Raw genomic sequence first — 18041 nt, 5'->3', positions numbered from 1 at the left:
CAACTGTATCAATACCACTCTCTAATAATTGACCTAGCCAGCTGTATCAATACCACTCTCTAATAATTGACCTAGCCAGCTGTATCAATACCACTCTCTAATAAATGACCTAGCCAGCTGTATCAATACCACTCTCTAATAAATGACCTAGCCAGCTGTATCAATACCACTCTCTAATAAATGACCTAGCCAGCTGTATCAATACCACTCTCTAATAAATGACCTAGCCAGCTGTATCAATACCACTCGACACAAGTAGCTAGCTACTAATATAATAATATATTTTATATATACTCTACTTGCACATTGATAATGCTAAGTGTTTAGCCATGGACTTGATTTAGTTTCTGTTGTGGTGGTGCGGGAATGTGGCTGTGTGTTTGCAGAAGAGAAATAGGTTCACATCGGTTGTCTAAGGCACCGCATCGCGGCGGTCTAAGGCACCGCATCGCGGCGGTCTAAGGCACCGCATCGCGGCGGTCTAAGGCACCGCATCGCGGCGGTCTAAGGCACCGCATCGCGGCGGTCTAAGGCACCGCATCGCGGCGGTCTAAGGCACCGCATCGCGAGCAATCTATATGGTATTTGCAGCGCCAGCTGCCCAAATTGTGGGTCCTTCCGACTGTAGGCAATCCACAGCTTATTTAAAAATGATCTTTGGCCAAATCATGCTTTCTGGTGTAGTAGACTATTTTGAATGATTTATGATTTATTTATTTGTGTATAGACAGGAGTAGGCTTATTAGACTATAATTTTGACAATTTAGTTCAATTTCTTTTAGGGGAAGCTTAGCTTATGGACACGCCACCTACGTCTGTAGCACATTTGTGATTGAGTTTTCAAAACAAAATGGCCACTGGATTGATGCAAATAATCATGATTCTCCCAGGCTACTTTATATAATGATCAAAAATATAAACGCATCAATTTCAACGATTTGACTGAGCTACAGTTCATGAGGAAATCAGTCAATTGAAATAAATTCATTAGGCCCTAATCTATGGACTTCATATGACCGGCAGGGGCGCATCCCACTCACTGGGGAGCTTGGCTCAGCCAATCAGAACGAGTTTCTCTCCACAAAAGGGCTGTATTACAGACAGAAATACTCATCAGCTGTCTGGGTGGCTGGTCTCAGACAATCCCTCAGGTGAAGAAGCCGGATGTGGACCTCCTGGGCTGGGGTGGTTACACGTGGTCTGCGGTTGTGAGGCCGATTGGACTTACTGCCAAATTCTTTAAAACATTGGAGGCGGTGTATGGTGGAGAACCAAACCTTAAATTCTCTGGCAACAGCTCTGGTGGACATTCCTTCAGTCAGCATGTCAATTGCATGTTCCCTCAAAACTTGAGGCATCTGTTGCATTGTGTTGTGACAAAACTGCACATTTTAAAGTGGCCTTTTATTGTCCCTAGCACAAGGTGCACCTGTGGAATGATCATGCCGTTTAATCAGCTTCTTGATTTACCCACATGTCAGGTGGAGGGATTATCTTGGCAAAGGATACAATGCTAATTAATTAAGGGATGTAAAAAATAAGCTTTGTGCAGGTTGAACATTTTTAGGATCTTTTATTTCAGCTCATGAAACATGGGACCAACTTTGTTGCTTTTATATATTTGTTCAGTATACATATGACGTGGTGAACCGTGCCGTTGCCTCAGAAAGTTGAAGGAAAATACATTTTTAAAAATAATTCTTATCTTGGAGCAGATTTTAATGAATGTTCTTTTAAGTTCAATACATTTTTGATCCTACCAGGAAGCCTAAATGTTCCCAAACTGGAGATTTAACCGATGAAGGATCCTCCAATTCTAGTTTATCCACCCCACCACTCTCAATCGCACATAACTAGTTCCAGGCTACTCAAAAAGATCTTGAAATGCGTCAGTTAAGATTTGAATTACAACGTACGCTTTAACAAGTTTTTTTCAGCTCAGATTTACTCCAGGAATACAGCATAGCCTATTGGCCTAGTGTTTGTTTATTCAGTTCTTTAGGATTTATATTTTAAACAACCTACTCATTCCAGGGTTTGATACATGCCCAGAAGCTGCCGGTTGCACTGAGTAAAGCTATGGATTTTGTGTTGTGTCACAGCCTAAATTAAAATGGATAAAATTGAGATTGTGCTACTGGCCAACACATGTCAAAGTGGAATTATGTTTTTGTTTTTTTAAATTAAAAGCTGAAATGTCTTGAGTTTTCAACCCCTTTGTTATGACAAACCTAAATATATTCAGGAATAAAAATTAGCTTAGAAAGTCACATAATGCGTTGCATGGACTCATTCTGTTGTAATGAACACGAGACAGAGCTGCTTTCAAGCGCAGGGCGCAGCAGGTGTTTTTGAAAAGGACCACAGGAGGAGGCAGGTAGCTGGGTCCAGGGGCAGGCAGAAGGTCATACAAAGGCAACAGTACAGGCAGGGAAAAGGCTAGTAACGTCGCCCGGGAGATCAGGCAATAGGTAGATAGGCTAAAGTACAGGCAGGGAATAGACAAAAGACGTCGTTAGTGAGGCGGACAGAAACTATCAAACACGGGATGATTCAATTATGGTGGGAAACCAGCGCTCCGAATAGAAGTGCGTCACAAAACAAACCTCAGTGATTGGGTGCAAAGAACTGAACTAAATAGTGTGTGATAATGGCATACAGGTGTGTGAACAGGTGATTGGGATCTGGAGATGCATTCAGGGGATCTATGCGTTTGAGAGTGTGAGCTGGAAGCAGATGTTACACTGTGTGTAACATGATTTTAAATGACTACCTCATCTCTGTATCCCACACATACAATTATCAGTAAGGTCCCTCAGTCGAGCAGTGAATTTCAAACAGATTCAACCACAAAGACCAGGGAGGTTTTCCACTGCCCTGCAAAGAAGGGCACCTATTGGTACACTAGATGAGAAAAATCTTTTAAAGCAGACATTAAATATCCCTTTGAGCATGGTGAAGTAATTAATTACACTTTGGATGGTGTTTTCAATACATCGAGTCGTTACAAATATACAGGTGTACTTCCTAACTCAATTACCGGAGAGAAAGGAAACCACTCAGGGTAAGGCCAATGGTGACTTTAAAACATAGTTCTCATATCACAACCATGAAACAGAGGATGGATCAACAATATTCAAGTTACTCCACAATACTAACCTAAATGACAGTGAAAAGAAGGAAGCCTGTACAGAATAAAAATATTCCAAATCATGCATCCTATTTGCAACAAGACACTAAAGTAATACTTTAAAAAATGTGGCTATGAAATTAACTGTCTTGAATACAAAGTGTTATGTTTGTGGCAAATCCAATACAACACATTACTGAGTACCACTCTCCATGTTTTGATGCATAGTAGTGGCTGCATCATGTTATGGGTATGTTTGTAATCATTAAGGACTGGGGAGTTTTTCAGGATAAAAAAGAAACTGAATGGAGCTAAGCACTGGGAAAATCCTAGAGGAAAACCTGGTTCAGTCTGCTTTTCAAAACCACTGGGAGACAAATTCACCTTTCAGCAGGACAATAACCTAAAACACAAGCCCAAATATACACTGGTGTTGCTTACCAAGACGATTTTGAATGTTCCTGAGTCGGTCAGTTACAGTTTAGACTTAAATCAACTTGAAACTCTATGGCAAGGTATGAAAATGGCTATCTAGCAATGTCACAACCGTCGTAAGAAGTGGACCAAAGCGCAGCGTGGTGAGTGTACATATTCCTTTTATAAAGAAAATGACGCTGACAAAATAAACAATACAAAACAACAGTGAAGCTTAAGGGCTATGTACCACAAACAACACTCCACACTGAAAGGAGGAGGGAAAAAAGAGCTACCTAAGTATGGTTCCCAGTCAGAGACAACGATAGACAGCTGTCCCTGATTGAGAACCATACCCGGCCAAAACATAGAAAACCTAAACATAGAATGCCCACCCAAATTACACCCTGACCAAAGCAAATAGAGACATTAAAAGGCTCTCTAAGGACAGGGCGTGACACGCAATGGATCAACAACCAACTTGACAGAGCTTGAAGAATTTTTAAAATAATGATGTGCAAATATTGTACAATCCAGCTGTGCAAAGCTCTTAGAGACATTCCCAGACAGCTGTTATAAACATTCACAGACCGCTGTCATAAACATTCCCAGACAGCTGTCATAAACATTCCCAGACAGCTGTCATAAACATTCCCAGACAGCTGTCATAAACATTCACAGACAGCTGTCATAAACATTCACAGACAGCTGTCATAAACATTCACAGACAGCTGTTATAAACATTCAGACCGCTGTCATAAACATTCCCAGACAGCTGTCTTAAACATTCACAGACAGCTGTTATAAACATTCACAGACAGCTGTCATAAACATTCACAGACAGCTGTTATAAACATTCACAGACAGCTGTCATAAACATTCCCAGACAGCTGTCATAAACATTCCCAGACAGCTGTCATAAACATTCCCAGACAGCTGTCATAAACATTCCCAGACAGCTGTCATAAACATTCCCAGACAGCTGTCATAAACATTCCCAGACAGCTGTCATAAACATTCCCAGACAGCTGTCATAAACATTCCCAGACAGCTGTCATAAACATTCCCAGACAGCTGTCATAAACATTCCCAGACAGCTGTCATAAACATTCCCAGACAGCTGTCATAAACATTCACAGACAGCTGTTATAAACATTCACAGACAGCTGTTATAAACATTCACAGACAGCTGTTATAAACATTCACAGACAGCTGTTATAAACATTCACAGACAGCTGTAATCACTGTCAAATGTTATTCTAACGTGTTGACTCCGTATTTCATTTTCAATAAATTTGCAAACATTTCTAAAAACATGTTTTCACTTTGTCATTATGGGGTATTGTGATGTCATTATGTGATATTGTGATGTCATTGTGTGGTGTTGTGATGTCATTATGGGGGATTGTGATGTCATTATGGGGTATTGTGTATAGATGGGTGAAAAATAAATATTTAATCCATTTTGAATTCAGGCTGCAAGACAACAACATTTTTAGCTTAGGCTATAAAAACATGACGTTATGTTTCCTCTGGCCCAGATACGATCAGAGCACATAGGTTTCACCAGGTTACCCGCTGCTGTGGTTGTTATCAGTAGGCTACAGCTGATCAGACTGAAGCACACACTCATATGACTTGAAAAGCAGAAAACTCTTTAGTCACACTGCTCCTCAGACTCTCCTTCATATCTCGTTGTGGGAATAGGGCCATAGACTTCCTCTTTCCTCACTAATCTCTCCAGCCATCTTCTCTCTCCCATTGTTCAGGCTAGCCAGGTGGTGGCACGAGACCAGGTTTCAGGGAGGAAGGGAGGAAGGGAGGAAGGGAGTCATGTGTTGCCCAGACCTGGCTATTCATAATCATTTTCTAACACTTTACCTGGGCTTGATTGAGGTTGCAATGGAGACAAAAGAATACTCAAGAATACAAAAATCTGCCACTCCAGGCAGGCTAAAACGAACCCTGCCCATCTGCCACTCCAGGCAGGCTAAAACAAACCCTGCCCATCTGCCACTCCAGGCAGGCTAAAACAAACCCCGCCCATCTGCCACTCCAGGCAGGCTAAAACAAACCCCGCCCATCTGCCACTCCAGGCAGGCTAAAACAAACCCTGCCCATCTGCCACTCCAGCTAGGCTAAAACAAACCCCGCCCATCTGCCACTCCAGACAGGCTAAAACAAACCCATCTGCCACCCATCTGCCACTCCAGACAAGCTAAAACAAACCCCGCCCATCTGCCACTCCAGACAGGCTAAAACAAAAACCCCGCCCATCTGCCCTCCAGACAGGCTAAAACAAACCCCGCCCATCTGGCACTCCAGACAGGCTAAAACAAAAACCCCGCCCATCTGGCACTCCAGACAGGCTAAAACAAAAACCCCGCCCATCTGCACCTCCAGACAGGCTAAAACAAACACTGAAAGTTTTTTAATATTTCTAATAGTATTTGAACCCAGGTCCGGTGTTGTTTTCCCTGTGGCAAAGTGTTCGTACTCTTCCTTCCGTTCTCAGGCCTATACATAGGGCCTGGGGTCAGCAAGGGTACAGGTTATCTGGGATAGGGCCTGGGGTCAGCAAGGGTACAGGGTATCTGGGATAGGGCCTGGGGTCAGCAAGGGTACAGGGTATCTGGGATAGGGCCTGGGGTCAGCAAGGGTATCTTATTATTGTGATTCTGATGTAATATGAGTTGGTTATTGGTATTGGTATGGTAATGGAGTATTTGTGCGTTTTCTAACATGCTTTTAGACACATTTCTGTAAATAATTGTAGTCAATGGAAAGTGATGACAAAATGTGCCCAATTGCTTTTGTAGTGGAATTATAGTACTCAAAAGGAGAGTCTTTTTTAGTTTTCTTCAAAACAATCAAACTGTATTATTTAATTACTGCAGTAATGGAGCCGGTCGGTAATCAACCCTGGAGGTGATCACTGAGAACTCAACCAGCTGGTTTACTGCAGTAATGGAGCCGGTCGGTAATCACCCCTGGAGGTGATCACTGAGAACTCAACCAGCTGGTTTACTGCAGTAATGGAGCCGGTCGGTAATCAACCCTGGAGGTGATCACTGAGAACTCAACCAGCTGGCTTGAGCCACAGCATTTTATATCACCCCTGGAGGTGATCACTGAGAACTCAACCAGCTGGTTTGAGCCACAGCATTTTATATCACCCCTGGAGGTGATCACTGAGAACTCAACCAGCTGGTTTGTCCCACAGCATTTTATAGCAAAGTCCATCCTCCTGGATGTTCATGACAAACAACAGATGTATGGAATGGGTCTCAAGGTTACTAATAATTCACAGCAAATATTATCTGCTGTAAATACTTTCCTCGTTGTGTAGAGACCAGGGTCTGGCCCCCCAACTGCATACTGGAGCCATCTCCCCCTGGTACCCCAGTACAGAAATATTAACCCATGAATGACGTATCACCCAAATACATGGTAAATCTTCCAGAGGCCCATCCTCAGTAGAACACATACAGATGAGGATTTTGTTGCATAAAACAACCATTTGATGCAATAACAGCATTATAACATAATCTTGTATTTTCCACCATACTCTGTAATGAAACAAAACATTAAAAAAAACAGTTTTGGGGATCAACCAGAAGCAGAGAGAGTGAAAATAAGGCCACATGAACTTCCCCTTTAATATGAAATGGGATGATTAATTTGTGTGGGACGATGGATAATGAATTATGATGCATTACAAAAAATGAGTGTTGTTTACATAAAGGGAAACTAGTACTGCAATCTGATAGAATATATGTCACGCCCTGGTCAAAGTATTTTGTGTTTATCTTTATGTATTTGGTCAGGCCAGGGTGTGGCATGGGGTTTTTGTAATTGTGGTGTGTTTGTCTTGGGGTTTTGGTGGTGGTATTGGGATTGTAGCTTAGTGGGTTGTCTAGCAAGGTCTATGGCTGTCTGGAGTGGTTCTCAATCAGAGGCAGGTGCTTATCGTTGTCTCTGATTGGGAACCATATTTAGGCAGCCATATTCTTTGAGTTTGTCGTGGGTGATTGTCCTTAGTGTCTTACTTGTACTCTCTGTTAGTTTGCACTAGATAGGCTGTTTTCGGTTTTCATTACGTTTATTGTTTTGTAGTGTTTAGTGTTTAGTCGTGTTTACGTTTTGTTTAATAAATATGGATCGCAATCGACACGCTGCAGTTTGGTCCGACTCTCCTTCATCACCACTAGAAAACCGTTACAATATAACTACTTCTGACTCAACATAACAGCCCTTATTTAGGTATATCTTTACCTCAGATCATAAAACATGACACTCTGGTAGTATATAAACTTGTTTCAAATGTACAGTATGTAAACAGGTTGATATTAAAGTAACTGCCCAGTGTTTACAGATTTCTTAGAAATATGACCTACAATTAATTACAATCAGAGTGAAATAGTTTTACTTCCAAATGTTCTTTATTAAGTATGTTAAAAAGCAGTTATTCTATGTTTGAATGGTGTGCAAGTACTCCAATAGCAGAATGATGTGGCCGTATACCAGTCATTACAAATATTCACGCAAGAAGACCGCTGATTGGCCAGCTCATCCTCCTCTAGACCGCTGATTGGCCAGCTCATCCTTCTCTAGACCGCTGATTGGCCAGCTCATCCTCCTCTAGAGGGCTGATTGGCCAGCTCATCCTCCTCTAGACCGCTGATTGACCAGCTCGTCCTCCTCTAGACCGCTGATTGGCCAGCTCATCCTCCTCTAGAGGGCTGATTGGCCAGCTCATTCTCCTCTAGACCGCTGATTGGACAGCTCGTCCTCCTCTAGACCGCTGATTGGCCAGCTCATCCTCCTATGTAGTATTGCTTCTTACTGATTGAGGAAATAGCAGGGTTCGATACTGCGACCAAAACAGTCTGTCTTGGCAGTGCGACACACATTTTGAATTGGTCACAAGGGTGCCAGTGACAGTTTTTGTATCGCAATTTGCTTTCACTTTTTTATTATCATGATTTATTCAATCCGGAATGTGCGATTGACCAAAAAAGGTTGTTTCTGAAAAGGAAACAATGATGATATCACAAAGGAAACAACGGCATGTGAATGGGTGTACAGTTTGTAGGGCCTATGTCTACCACTTTCTGTATCTGTTCGTGATGATAATGATAGGCTAACCGGTGTGGTCTACCGCAGTGTGTATCCGTTAGTGATGATATCACAATACCCCATAATGACATCACAATACCCCATAATGACATCACAATACCTCATAATAATGACAAAGCAAACAGGTTTTTAGAAACATTTACTCATATTTATAAATCTGAAAACCCCACAAAAAAAGCTTAACAACCCTATTACATTTTCCCCCAAAGTTTAGAAGACAAAAGCTAAAAAACAAAATATTAATTTGATGGTTTTATTATAGTTTGTTTTTCTGTTAAAGATAGTTTTAGTATTTTTATTTCAGTTTACAAAATTATTTTTCCAAATGTAGTTTTTGTTTACTATAATAACCTTAAAGTGGGGTGTGGCCAGTTTGTGTCATGGACAGTGCTTGTACCCATAGAAACAGACGTGGGTGTGGCCAGTTGGTGTCATGGACAGTGCTTGTGTCCATAGAAACAGACGTGGGTGTGGCCAGTTGGTGTCATGGACAGTGCTTGTACCCATAGAAACAGACGTGGGTGTGGCCAGTTGGTGTCATGGACAGTGCTTGTACCCATAGAAACAGACATGGGTGTGGCCAGTTCGTGTCATGGACAGTGCTTGTGTCCATAAAAACAGACGTGGGTGTGGCCAGTTTGCGTCATGGACAGTGCTTGTGTCCATAAAAACAGACGTGGGTGTGGCCAGTTTGTGTCATGGACAGTGCTTGTACCCATAGAAACCGACCTAGCCTATGTATGAACGTTTACAATGTAGGTGCACGGGTAAAGATACATTTTGGAGAACCAAGGTGACAGACATTGACACATTCATTACCGCCTTGCACACTCTGGCCTGCATCTAGCTGATCTAGGGTGTAATCATTAGTCCAACAGTTGCAAACGAAAGTTTATATTTTAACAAATTTAGGTATGTTTATCCATGTTTCGTTAGGTTGCTTCTTATTTAAGAAACATTTTTCAATAGGAACTGTGGAATGAATACACCCCCGATCACACACAAACAGAGTTGACTTTCATAGCAGCCACAAATAAACAGCATGATCACTTTTATCGCTCTACACACTCTCCTCTTCTCACCTTTTCCCTTCGCTTGTGAACTTCAGTGGAGAGCACATTAGCTGTCTGTGACCAGGCCAAAAACTGTGGCAGAGCTTGCAAACTATTACAGACTACAAAGGGAAGCCCAGCCGCGAGCTGCCCGGTGACGTGAGCCTACCAGACAAGCTAAATTACTTCTATGAGGGCTTCGAGGCAAGCAACACTGAAGCATGCATGAGAGCACCAGCTGTTCTGGACGATCACGCTCTAGCCGATGTGAGTAAGACCTTTAAACAGGTCAACATTCACAAGGCCGCAGTGCCGGACTGATTACCAGGACGTATACTCAGATCATGTGCTGACCAACTGGCAAGTGTTTTCACAATCATTTTCTATCTGTCCCTGACCGAGTCTCTAATACCTACATGTTGCACAAATGAACTTTTAACAAGGCACACCTGTTAATTGAAATACTTGCTGAATACCTGCTCCAGAGTGCTCAAGACCGGATTCAAAATGGTCGGTAATCTGTTTGTTAACTTGGCTTTCAAAGACCTTATAAAGGCAGGGCAGGATGGATATAGGTCTGTAACAGTTTGGGTCTAGAGTGTCTCCCCCTTTGAAGAGGGGGATTACCGTGGCAGCTTTCCAATCTTTGTGGATCTCAGACGATACGAAAGAGCGGTTGAACAGGCTAGTAATAGGGGTTTCAACAATTGCAGCGGATCATTTTAGAAAAAGGGTCCAGATTGTCTAGCCCGGCTGATTTGTAGGGGTCCATATTTTTGCAGCTCTTTCAGAAAATCGACTATCTGGATTTGGGTAAAGGAGAAATGGGGAGGCTTGGGCAAGTTGCTGTGGGGGGTGCAGGGCTGTTTACCGGGGTAGGAGTAGCCAGGTGGAAAGCATGGCCAGCCGTAGAAAAATGCTTGTTGAAATTCTCAATTATCGTGGATTTATCGGTGGTGACAGTGTTTCCTAGCCTCAGTGCAGTGGGCAGCTGGGAGGAGGTGCTCTTATTCTCCATGAACTTTACAGTGTCCCAGAACCCTTTGGAGTTTGTGCTACAGGTTGCAAATTTCTGTTTGAAAAAGCTTGCCTTAGCTTTTCTAACTGCCAGTGTATATTGGTTCCTAACTTCCCTGAAAAGTTGCATATCACAGGGGCTCTTCGATGCTAATGCAGTACGCCACAGGATGTTTTTGTGCTGATCTGTTCCTGGTTCTACATTTTTTGAATGGGGCATGCGTAATTTAAGATGGTGAGGTTAGCACTTTTAATGAATACCCAGGCATCCGCTACTGACGGGATGAGGTCAATATCCTTCCAGGATACCCAGGCCAGGTCGATTAGAAAGGCCTGCTCGCTGAAGTGTTTTAGGGAGTGTTTGACAGTGATGAGGGGCACAGACCTGCATAGTATGACAGAACTCTGCAGGCTATCTCTGCAGTATATTGCAACTTTGGCAGTTCAGTTCTATCTTGTTGGAAAATGTTATAGTTAGGGATGTAAATTTCAGAATTTTTGGTGGTCTTCCTAAGCCAGGATTCAGACACAGCTAGAACATCCGGGTTGGCAGAGTGTGCTAAAGCAGTGAATAAAACAAACTTAGGGAGTAGGCATCTAATGTTAACATGCATGAAACCAAGGCTTTTATGCCTGCAGAAGTCAACAAATGAGAGTGCCTGGGGAATGGGAGTGGAGCTAGGCACTGCAGGGCCTGGATTCACCTCCACATCACCAGAGGAACAGAGGAGAAGTCGGATAAGGGTACGGCTAAAGGCTATAACAACTGGTTGTTGTTGTGCGTTCGGAACAGAGAGTAAAAGGAGCAGGTTTCTGGGCACGGTAGAATAGATTCAAGGTATAATGTACAGACCAGGGTATGGTAGGATGTGAATACAGTGGAGGTAAACCTAGGCATTAAGTGACAATGAGAGAGGTATTGTTTCTAGAAATACCATTTAAAGCAGGTGAGGTCACCGCATGTGTGGGAGGTGGAACAAAAGGGGTAGCTAAGGCATATTGAGCAGGGCTAGAGGCTCTAAAGTGAAACAAGACAATCACTAACCAAAACAGCAATGGACAAGGCATATTGACATTAGGGAGAGGTATGCGTAGCCGAGTGATCATGGGATCTAGTGAGTAGCTAGGCGGGCTGGAGACACGGTGATTCAGACAGCTAGCGGGCCGGGGATAGCAGAAGGGCCTCGACGAAGGAGTCAGTTGAAGCCCCCTCGGGCGGTTACGTTGGCAAATCAGTCGTGATGGATCGGCAGGGCCCAGTGTATTAAAAGGGTCCAGGCCAACTGGCAAATTAGATATTGTAGCCCAAGAAAATTGGCTGATGGACCTCTTCAGCTAACTGTCCGATATGCTCTAGACAGCTAGCGTTCCGTGGCTAGCAGATGGGCATTCAGGGGACGTCGCGACGTAGGAGCCTGTTAAGAACCCCCTCGGGCGGAGGGGGTTCTCAACATAGAAAATAGAGAATCACCATCACAATTCTCTCTCTTTTCCACCACTGTACTCTATATATGAGAGTTGTTAGTCAACAGATGGTTCAAAATTAATAAAGTATAGAGGAGCCCTAGTGGGAAACATGCTGAGGTTTGGAGAAAAACACGATGTCATTTCATGTCAATCTCTTTTCTCCTGCTTTCTCTCTCCCTCTCTTTCTCTGGCTTCCAGGTGGATGTGTTAAAGCATGAATAACCTGGGACCTCCGATGAGGCAAGCCAAGTGAGTAGCACACACACACTAGGACGTGGAATTGCCATATATGTCTGCTACAGAGGGACAGAGAGAGAGCCTGCAGCAGAGGGACAGCATGGGGACCGCAGAGGGACGGAGAGAGAGCCTGCAGCAGAGGGACAGGGAGAGAGCCTGCAGCAGAGGGACAGGGAGAGAGCCTGCAGCAGAGGGACAGGGAGAGAGCCTGCAGCAGAGGGACAGTAGACTAGGGTTCTGGTAGACTAGGGTTCTGGTAGACTAGGGGTCTGGTAGACTAGGGGTCTGGTACACTAGGGCTATAGTAGACTAGGGGTCTAGGGGCCTCTCTCTCTCTCTCTCTCCCTCTTTGTCTGTACCTCTCTCTCTCGCTCTCCCTCTCTCTTTCTCTCTCTCTCCTTCTTTGTCTGTACCCCCCCTCTCTCTCTCCCTCTCTCTTCCTCTGTCTTGCACTCTCTCTCTCCAAAGTCCACTCCCACACTTCCCCCTCTCTCTCCAAGTCCCCTCCCACACTTCCCCCTCTCTCTCCAAGTCTCCTCCCACACTTCCCCCTCTCTCTCCAAGTCCCCCCCGCTCTCTCTGGGCCATCTGGTCAGTATATCAGACAGTCTTCCAGTGCTGTCCATTCTGCTAGCTGGGACACTCTCTGGCTGTATCAGACTGACTAGGAAGAGATAGTGTTTGTAGCACATTGTGATACTGATATTAGGAAGAGCTGGAGAAACAAGTTTGAAGCGATGAAGGGCAGACAACGTAACCCTGGTAACTCCTCATCCTCCTTCTGCTCTTCCTCTCTCTGCAGTGGGGTGGCCAGATCTGACAGCAAGATGGGCGCCAAGGCTCTATACGGTAAGATATGGACCGGAGCATGTTTGTGTGCACGTATGTTTATGCTAAGATATGGAGGGGTTTACTACGTCGTGTGTGTGTGTGTGTGTGTGTGTGTGTGTGTGTGTGTGTGTGTGTGTGTGTGTGTGTGTGTGTGAACTGCAGTGTTTTATGATAAGTGTATTTATACTACAGTTACTCATCAGCATGTGATGTTACCTGTGGCCTAAGCATTAATATGAGAGTATGAGTCAAATACCTGGTAAGGGTTTGGTTTGGAACAGATTCCAGAAATGTCCTTTTATTTATTAGTTCATTAAGTATTTATAAGATTAATGATTTAAATTGCCGCCCAAAAAAATCTCCATTAAAAACTGTGTAAATGTACAGATCTACCCAGCATTGTTGAGTGGAATCATAAGAATGGTCGATCCACTAACTAGATAACTGTCAGGAAGCCCTGGCTGTTCTACCAGACCAGACCAGACCTGAACTGTCAGGAAGCCCTGGCTGTTCTACCAGACCAGACCAGACCTGAACTGTCAGGAAGCCCTGGCTGTTCTATCAGACCAGACCAGACCTGAACTGTCAGGAAGCCCTGGCTGTTCTATCAGACCAGACCAGACCAGACCTGAACTGTCAGGAAGCCCTGGCTGTTCAATCAGACCAGACCAGACTTGAACTATCAGGAAGCCCTGGCTGTTCTATCAGACCAGACCCAATCTGAACTGTCAGGAAGCCCTGGCAGTGCATCTCAGTGCTAGAGGCGTCACTACAGACCCTGGTTCAATTCTAAGATGTATCACAACCATCCATGATTGGGAGTCCCAAAGGGCGACGCACAATTGGCCCAGCGTCGTCTGGGTTTGGCCGGGGTTGTAAATAAGAATTTGTTCTTAACTGACTTTCCAAATCGTGTCCAATCATTTGAAGTCATGACAGATTGATCAAGAATGATCAATAGAAACAGGATGCCCCTGACCTTAATTTAGAGTCTCATAGCAAAAGGGTCTGAGTACTTTTTCTGTTTTTAGTTTTTATACATTTGCAAAAATGTCTAAAAACCTGTTTTCACTTTGTCATTGTGGGGTATTGTGATGTCATCGTAGGGTATTGTGATGTCATTGTGGGGTATTGTGATGTCATTGTTGGGTATTGTGTGTAGATGGGTGAGAAACATTTCACTTTGTCATTGTGGGGTATTGTGATGTCATCGTGGGGTATTGTGATGTCATCGTGGGGTATTGTGTGTAGATGGGTGAGGGAAAACATTTTAGAATAAGGTCGTAATGTGTCCAGGTGTATGAATACTTTCTGAATGCTCTGTATACAAATACATTATAAATATATTTCTGTATATCTACAGAAATAAGACAGATCCTGCTTGTGCCTGTGTTTGTTTAATAGCCGACTGATTCCCTGAGCACCAACAACCACAACATGTCGGATTAAATCATTTCACAAATTCGTCTGTTTCTAATCTTTGCTTGTAACCAAGGCTTATACCCCCTCTCATTAGACTCTCTGGGATTACGTGTAAGGTATTTAGTGTTGTTTACACTGTTCCGTTCTAATATTGTAATGCAACAGCACCTGTTGGTCACATCGTACTGTAGGACACGCAGCTCTCACTCCTATACACTTCCTCTTCTGCTTCTACTTCTTAATGTTATTATCGTTATAATCATCAGTCATGTCGTTATCATTATGTTTAGTATAGTATCCTTGTATAACCAGCTGTAGGCCTGAGAGAGCTTCCTGTGTAGCTTCTGTTAATACAGTAACTTAGGCCTATATTTCAATATATACAGTAGGCTACTGCATTAATCATTCATTCATGTCATCACTCAGTATACCAGTGATTCATGTCATCACACAGCATACCTGTAACGGCTTTCTTCTATCTCCTCCTCGGACGAGGAGGTGTAGCAAGGATCGGACCAAAATGCAGCGTTGCAATCCATGTTTATTAAATAATAAACAAACACGAACTTTACAAAAAACAATAAACGTAATGTGAAAACCGAAACAGCCTAAACTGGCGCAAACTAACACAGAGGACAATAACCCACGACAAACTCAAAGAATATGGCTGCCTAAATATGGTTCCCAATCAGAGACAACGATAAACACCTGCCTCTGATTGAGAACCACTCCAGACAGCCATAGACCTTGCTAGATAACCCCACTAGCTACAATCCCAATACATACACACCAAAACCCCAAGACAAACACACCACAATACAAAAACAATACAAAAACCCCATGCCACACCCTGGCCTGACCCAATACATGAAGATAAACACAAAATACTTCAACCAGGGCGTGGCAATACCAGTGATTCATGTCATCACACAGCATACCAGTGATTCATGTCATCACACAGTATACCAGTCATTCATGTCATCACACAGCATACCAGTGATTCATGAGTTGAAATGCAATCAAAGCATTTTAGTTTTAAAAAAATGAAATAACAAAAGGGAGCCTTGAATTCTTTTCATAACTAATAAATAAACCAGGCATTGTAATACAGTAATACCCTGTATATAGCCTCCACATTGACTCTGTACCGGTACCCCCTGTATATAGCCTCCACATTGACTCTGTACCGGTATCCCCTGTATATAGCCTCCACATTGACTCTGTACCGTAATACCCTGTATATAGCCTCCACATTGACTCTGTACCGTAATACCCTGTATATAGCCTCCACATTAACTCTGTACCGTAATACCCTGTATATAGCCTCCACGTTGACTCTGTACCGGTACACCCTGTATATAGCCTCCACACTGACTCTGTACCGGTACCCCCTGTATATAGCCTCCACATTGACTCTCTTCCCGTACCCACTGTATATAGCCTCCACATCGACTCTGTACCGGTACTCCCTGTATATAGCCTCCACATTGACTCTGTACCAGTACCCCCTGTATATAGCCTCCACATTGACACTGTACCGGTAGCCCCTGTATATAGCCTCCACATTGAGTCTGTACCGTAACACCCTGTATATAGCCTCCACATTGACTCTGTACCGTAACACCCTGTTTATACCCTGTTTATAGCCTCCACATTGACTCTGTACCAGTACCCCCCTGTATATGGCCTCCACATTGACTCTGTACCGTAACACCCTGTATATATCCTCCATATTGACTCTGTACTGGTATCCCCTATATATATATCCCCTAAACTGGCGCAAACTAACACAGAGGACAATAACCCCGACAAACTCAAAGAATATGGCTGCCTAAATATGGTTCCCAATCAGAGACAACGATAAACACCTGCCTCTGATTGAGAACCACTCCAGACAGCCATAGACCTTGCTAGATAACCCCACTAGCTACAATCCCAATACATACACACCAAAACCCCAAGACAAACACACCACAATACAAAAACAATACAAAAACCCCATGCCACACCCTGGCCTGACCCAATACATGAAGATAAACACAAAATACTTCAACCAGGGCGTGGCAATACCAGTGATTCATGTCATCACACAGCATACCAGTGATTCATGTCATCACACAGTATACCAGTCATTCATGTCATCACACAGCATACCAGTGATTCATGAGTTGAAATGCAATCAAAGCATTTTAGTTTAAAAAAAATGAAATAACAAAAGGGAGCCTTGAATTCTTTTCATAACTAATAAATAAACCAGGCATTGTAATACAGTAATACCCTGTATATAGCCTCCACATTGACTCTGTACCGGTACCCCCTGTATATAGCCTCCACATTGACTCTGTACCGGTATCCCCTGTATATAGCCTCCACATTGACTCTGTACCGTAATACCCTGTATATAGCCTCCACATTGACTCTGTACCGTAACACCCTGTTTATAGCCTCCACATTGACTCTGTACCAGTACCCCCCTGTATATGGCCTCCACATTGACTCTGTACCGTGACACCCTGTATATATCCTCCATATTGACTCTGTTCCGGTATCCCCTGTATATAGCCTCCACATTGACTCTGTACCGGTACCCTCTGTATATAGCCTCCACATTGACTCTGTACCGTAATACCCTGTATATAGCCTCCACATTGACTCTGTACCGGTACCCCCTGTATATAGCCTCCACATTGACTCTGTACCGGTACCCCCTGTATATAGCCTCCACATTGACACTGTACCGTAATACCCTGTATATATCCTCCATATTGACTCTGTACCGTGATACCCTGTATATAGCCTCCACATTGACTCTGTGCCGTAATACCCTGTATTTAGCCTCCACATTGACTCTGTACCGGTACCCCCTGTATATAGCCTCCACATTGACTCTGTACCGTGATACCCTGTATATAGCCTCCACATTGACTCTGTGCCGTAATACCCTGTATTTAGCCTCCACATTGACTCTGTACCGGTACCTCCTGTATATAGCCTCCACATTGACTCTGTACCGTAATACCCTGTATATGGCCTCCACATTGACTCTGTACCGTAATACCCTGTATATAGCCTCCACATTGACTCTGTACCGTAATACCCTGTATATAGCCTCCACATTGACTCTGTACCGTAATACCCTGTATATAGCCGCCACACATTGACTCTGTACCGTAATACCCTGTATATAGCCTCCACATTGACTCTGTACCGTAATACCCTGTATATAGCCTCCACATTGACTCTGTACCGTAATACCCTGTATATAGCCTCCACATTGACTCTGTACCGTTATACCCTGTATATAGCCTCCACATTGACTCTGTACCGTAATA

The 18041-nt window shown here is 43.5% G+C and overlaps 1 protein-coding gene across 1 annotated transcript in view; it reads left to right on the top strand.

Annotated features, from left to right (window-relative positions):
* Window positions 1-18041, top strand: part of LOC112218951 (epidermal growth factor receptor kinase substrate 8-like protein 2) — a 113215-nt gene that overhangs the window by 6441 nt on the left and 88733 nt on the right. Inside the window, 2 exon segments of the mRNA XM_042301202.1 lie at window positions 12418-12468; window positions 13259-13305. Coding sequence (XP_042157136.1) covers window positions 12434-12468; window positions 13259-13305 — 82 coding nt within the window. The 5' untranslated portion in view covers window positions 12418-12433.

The sequence above is a fragment of the Oncorhynchus tshawytscha genome, linkage group LG19, assembly GCF_018296145.1.
Source record: "Oncorhynchus tshawytscha isolate Ot180627B linkage group LG19, Otsh_v2.0, whole genome shotgun sequence".
NCBI lineage: Eukaryota > Metazoa > Chordata > Actinopteri > Salmoniformes > Salmonidae > Oncorhynchus > Oncorhynchus tshawytscha.
This window is presented reverse-complemented; position numbering and strand designations above follow the sequence as displayed.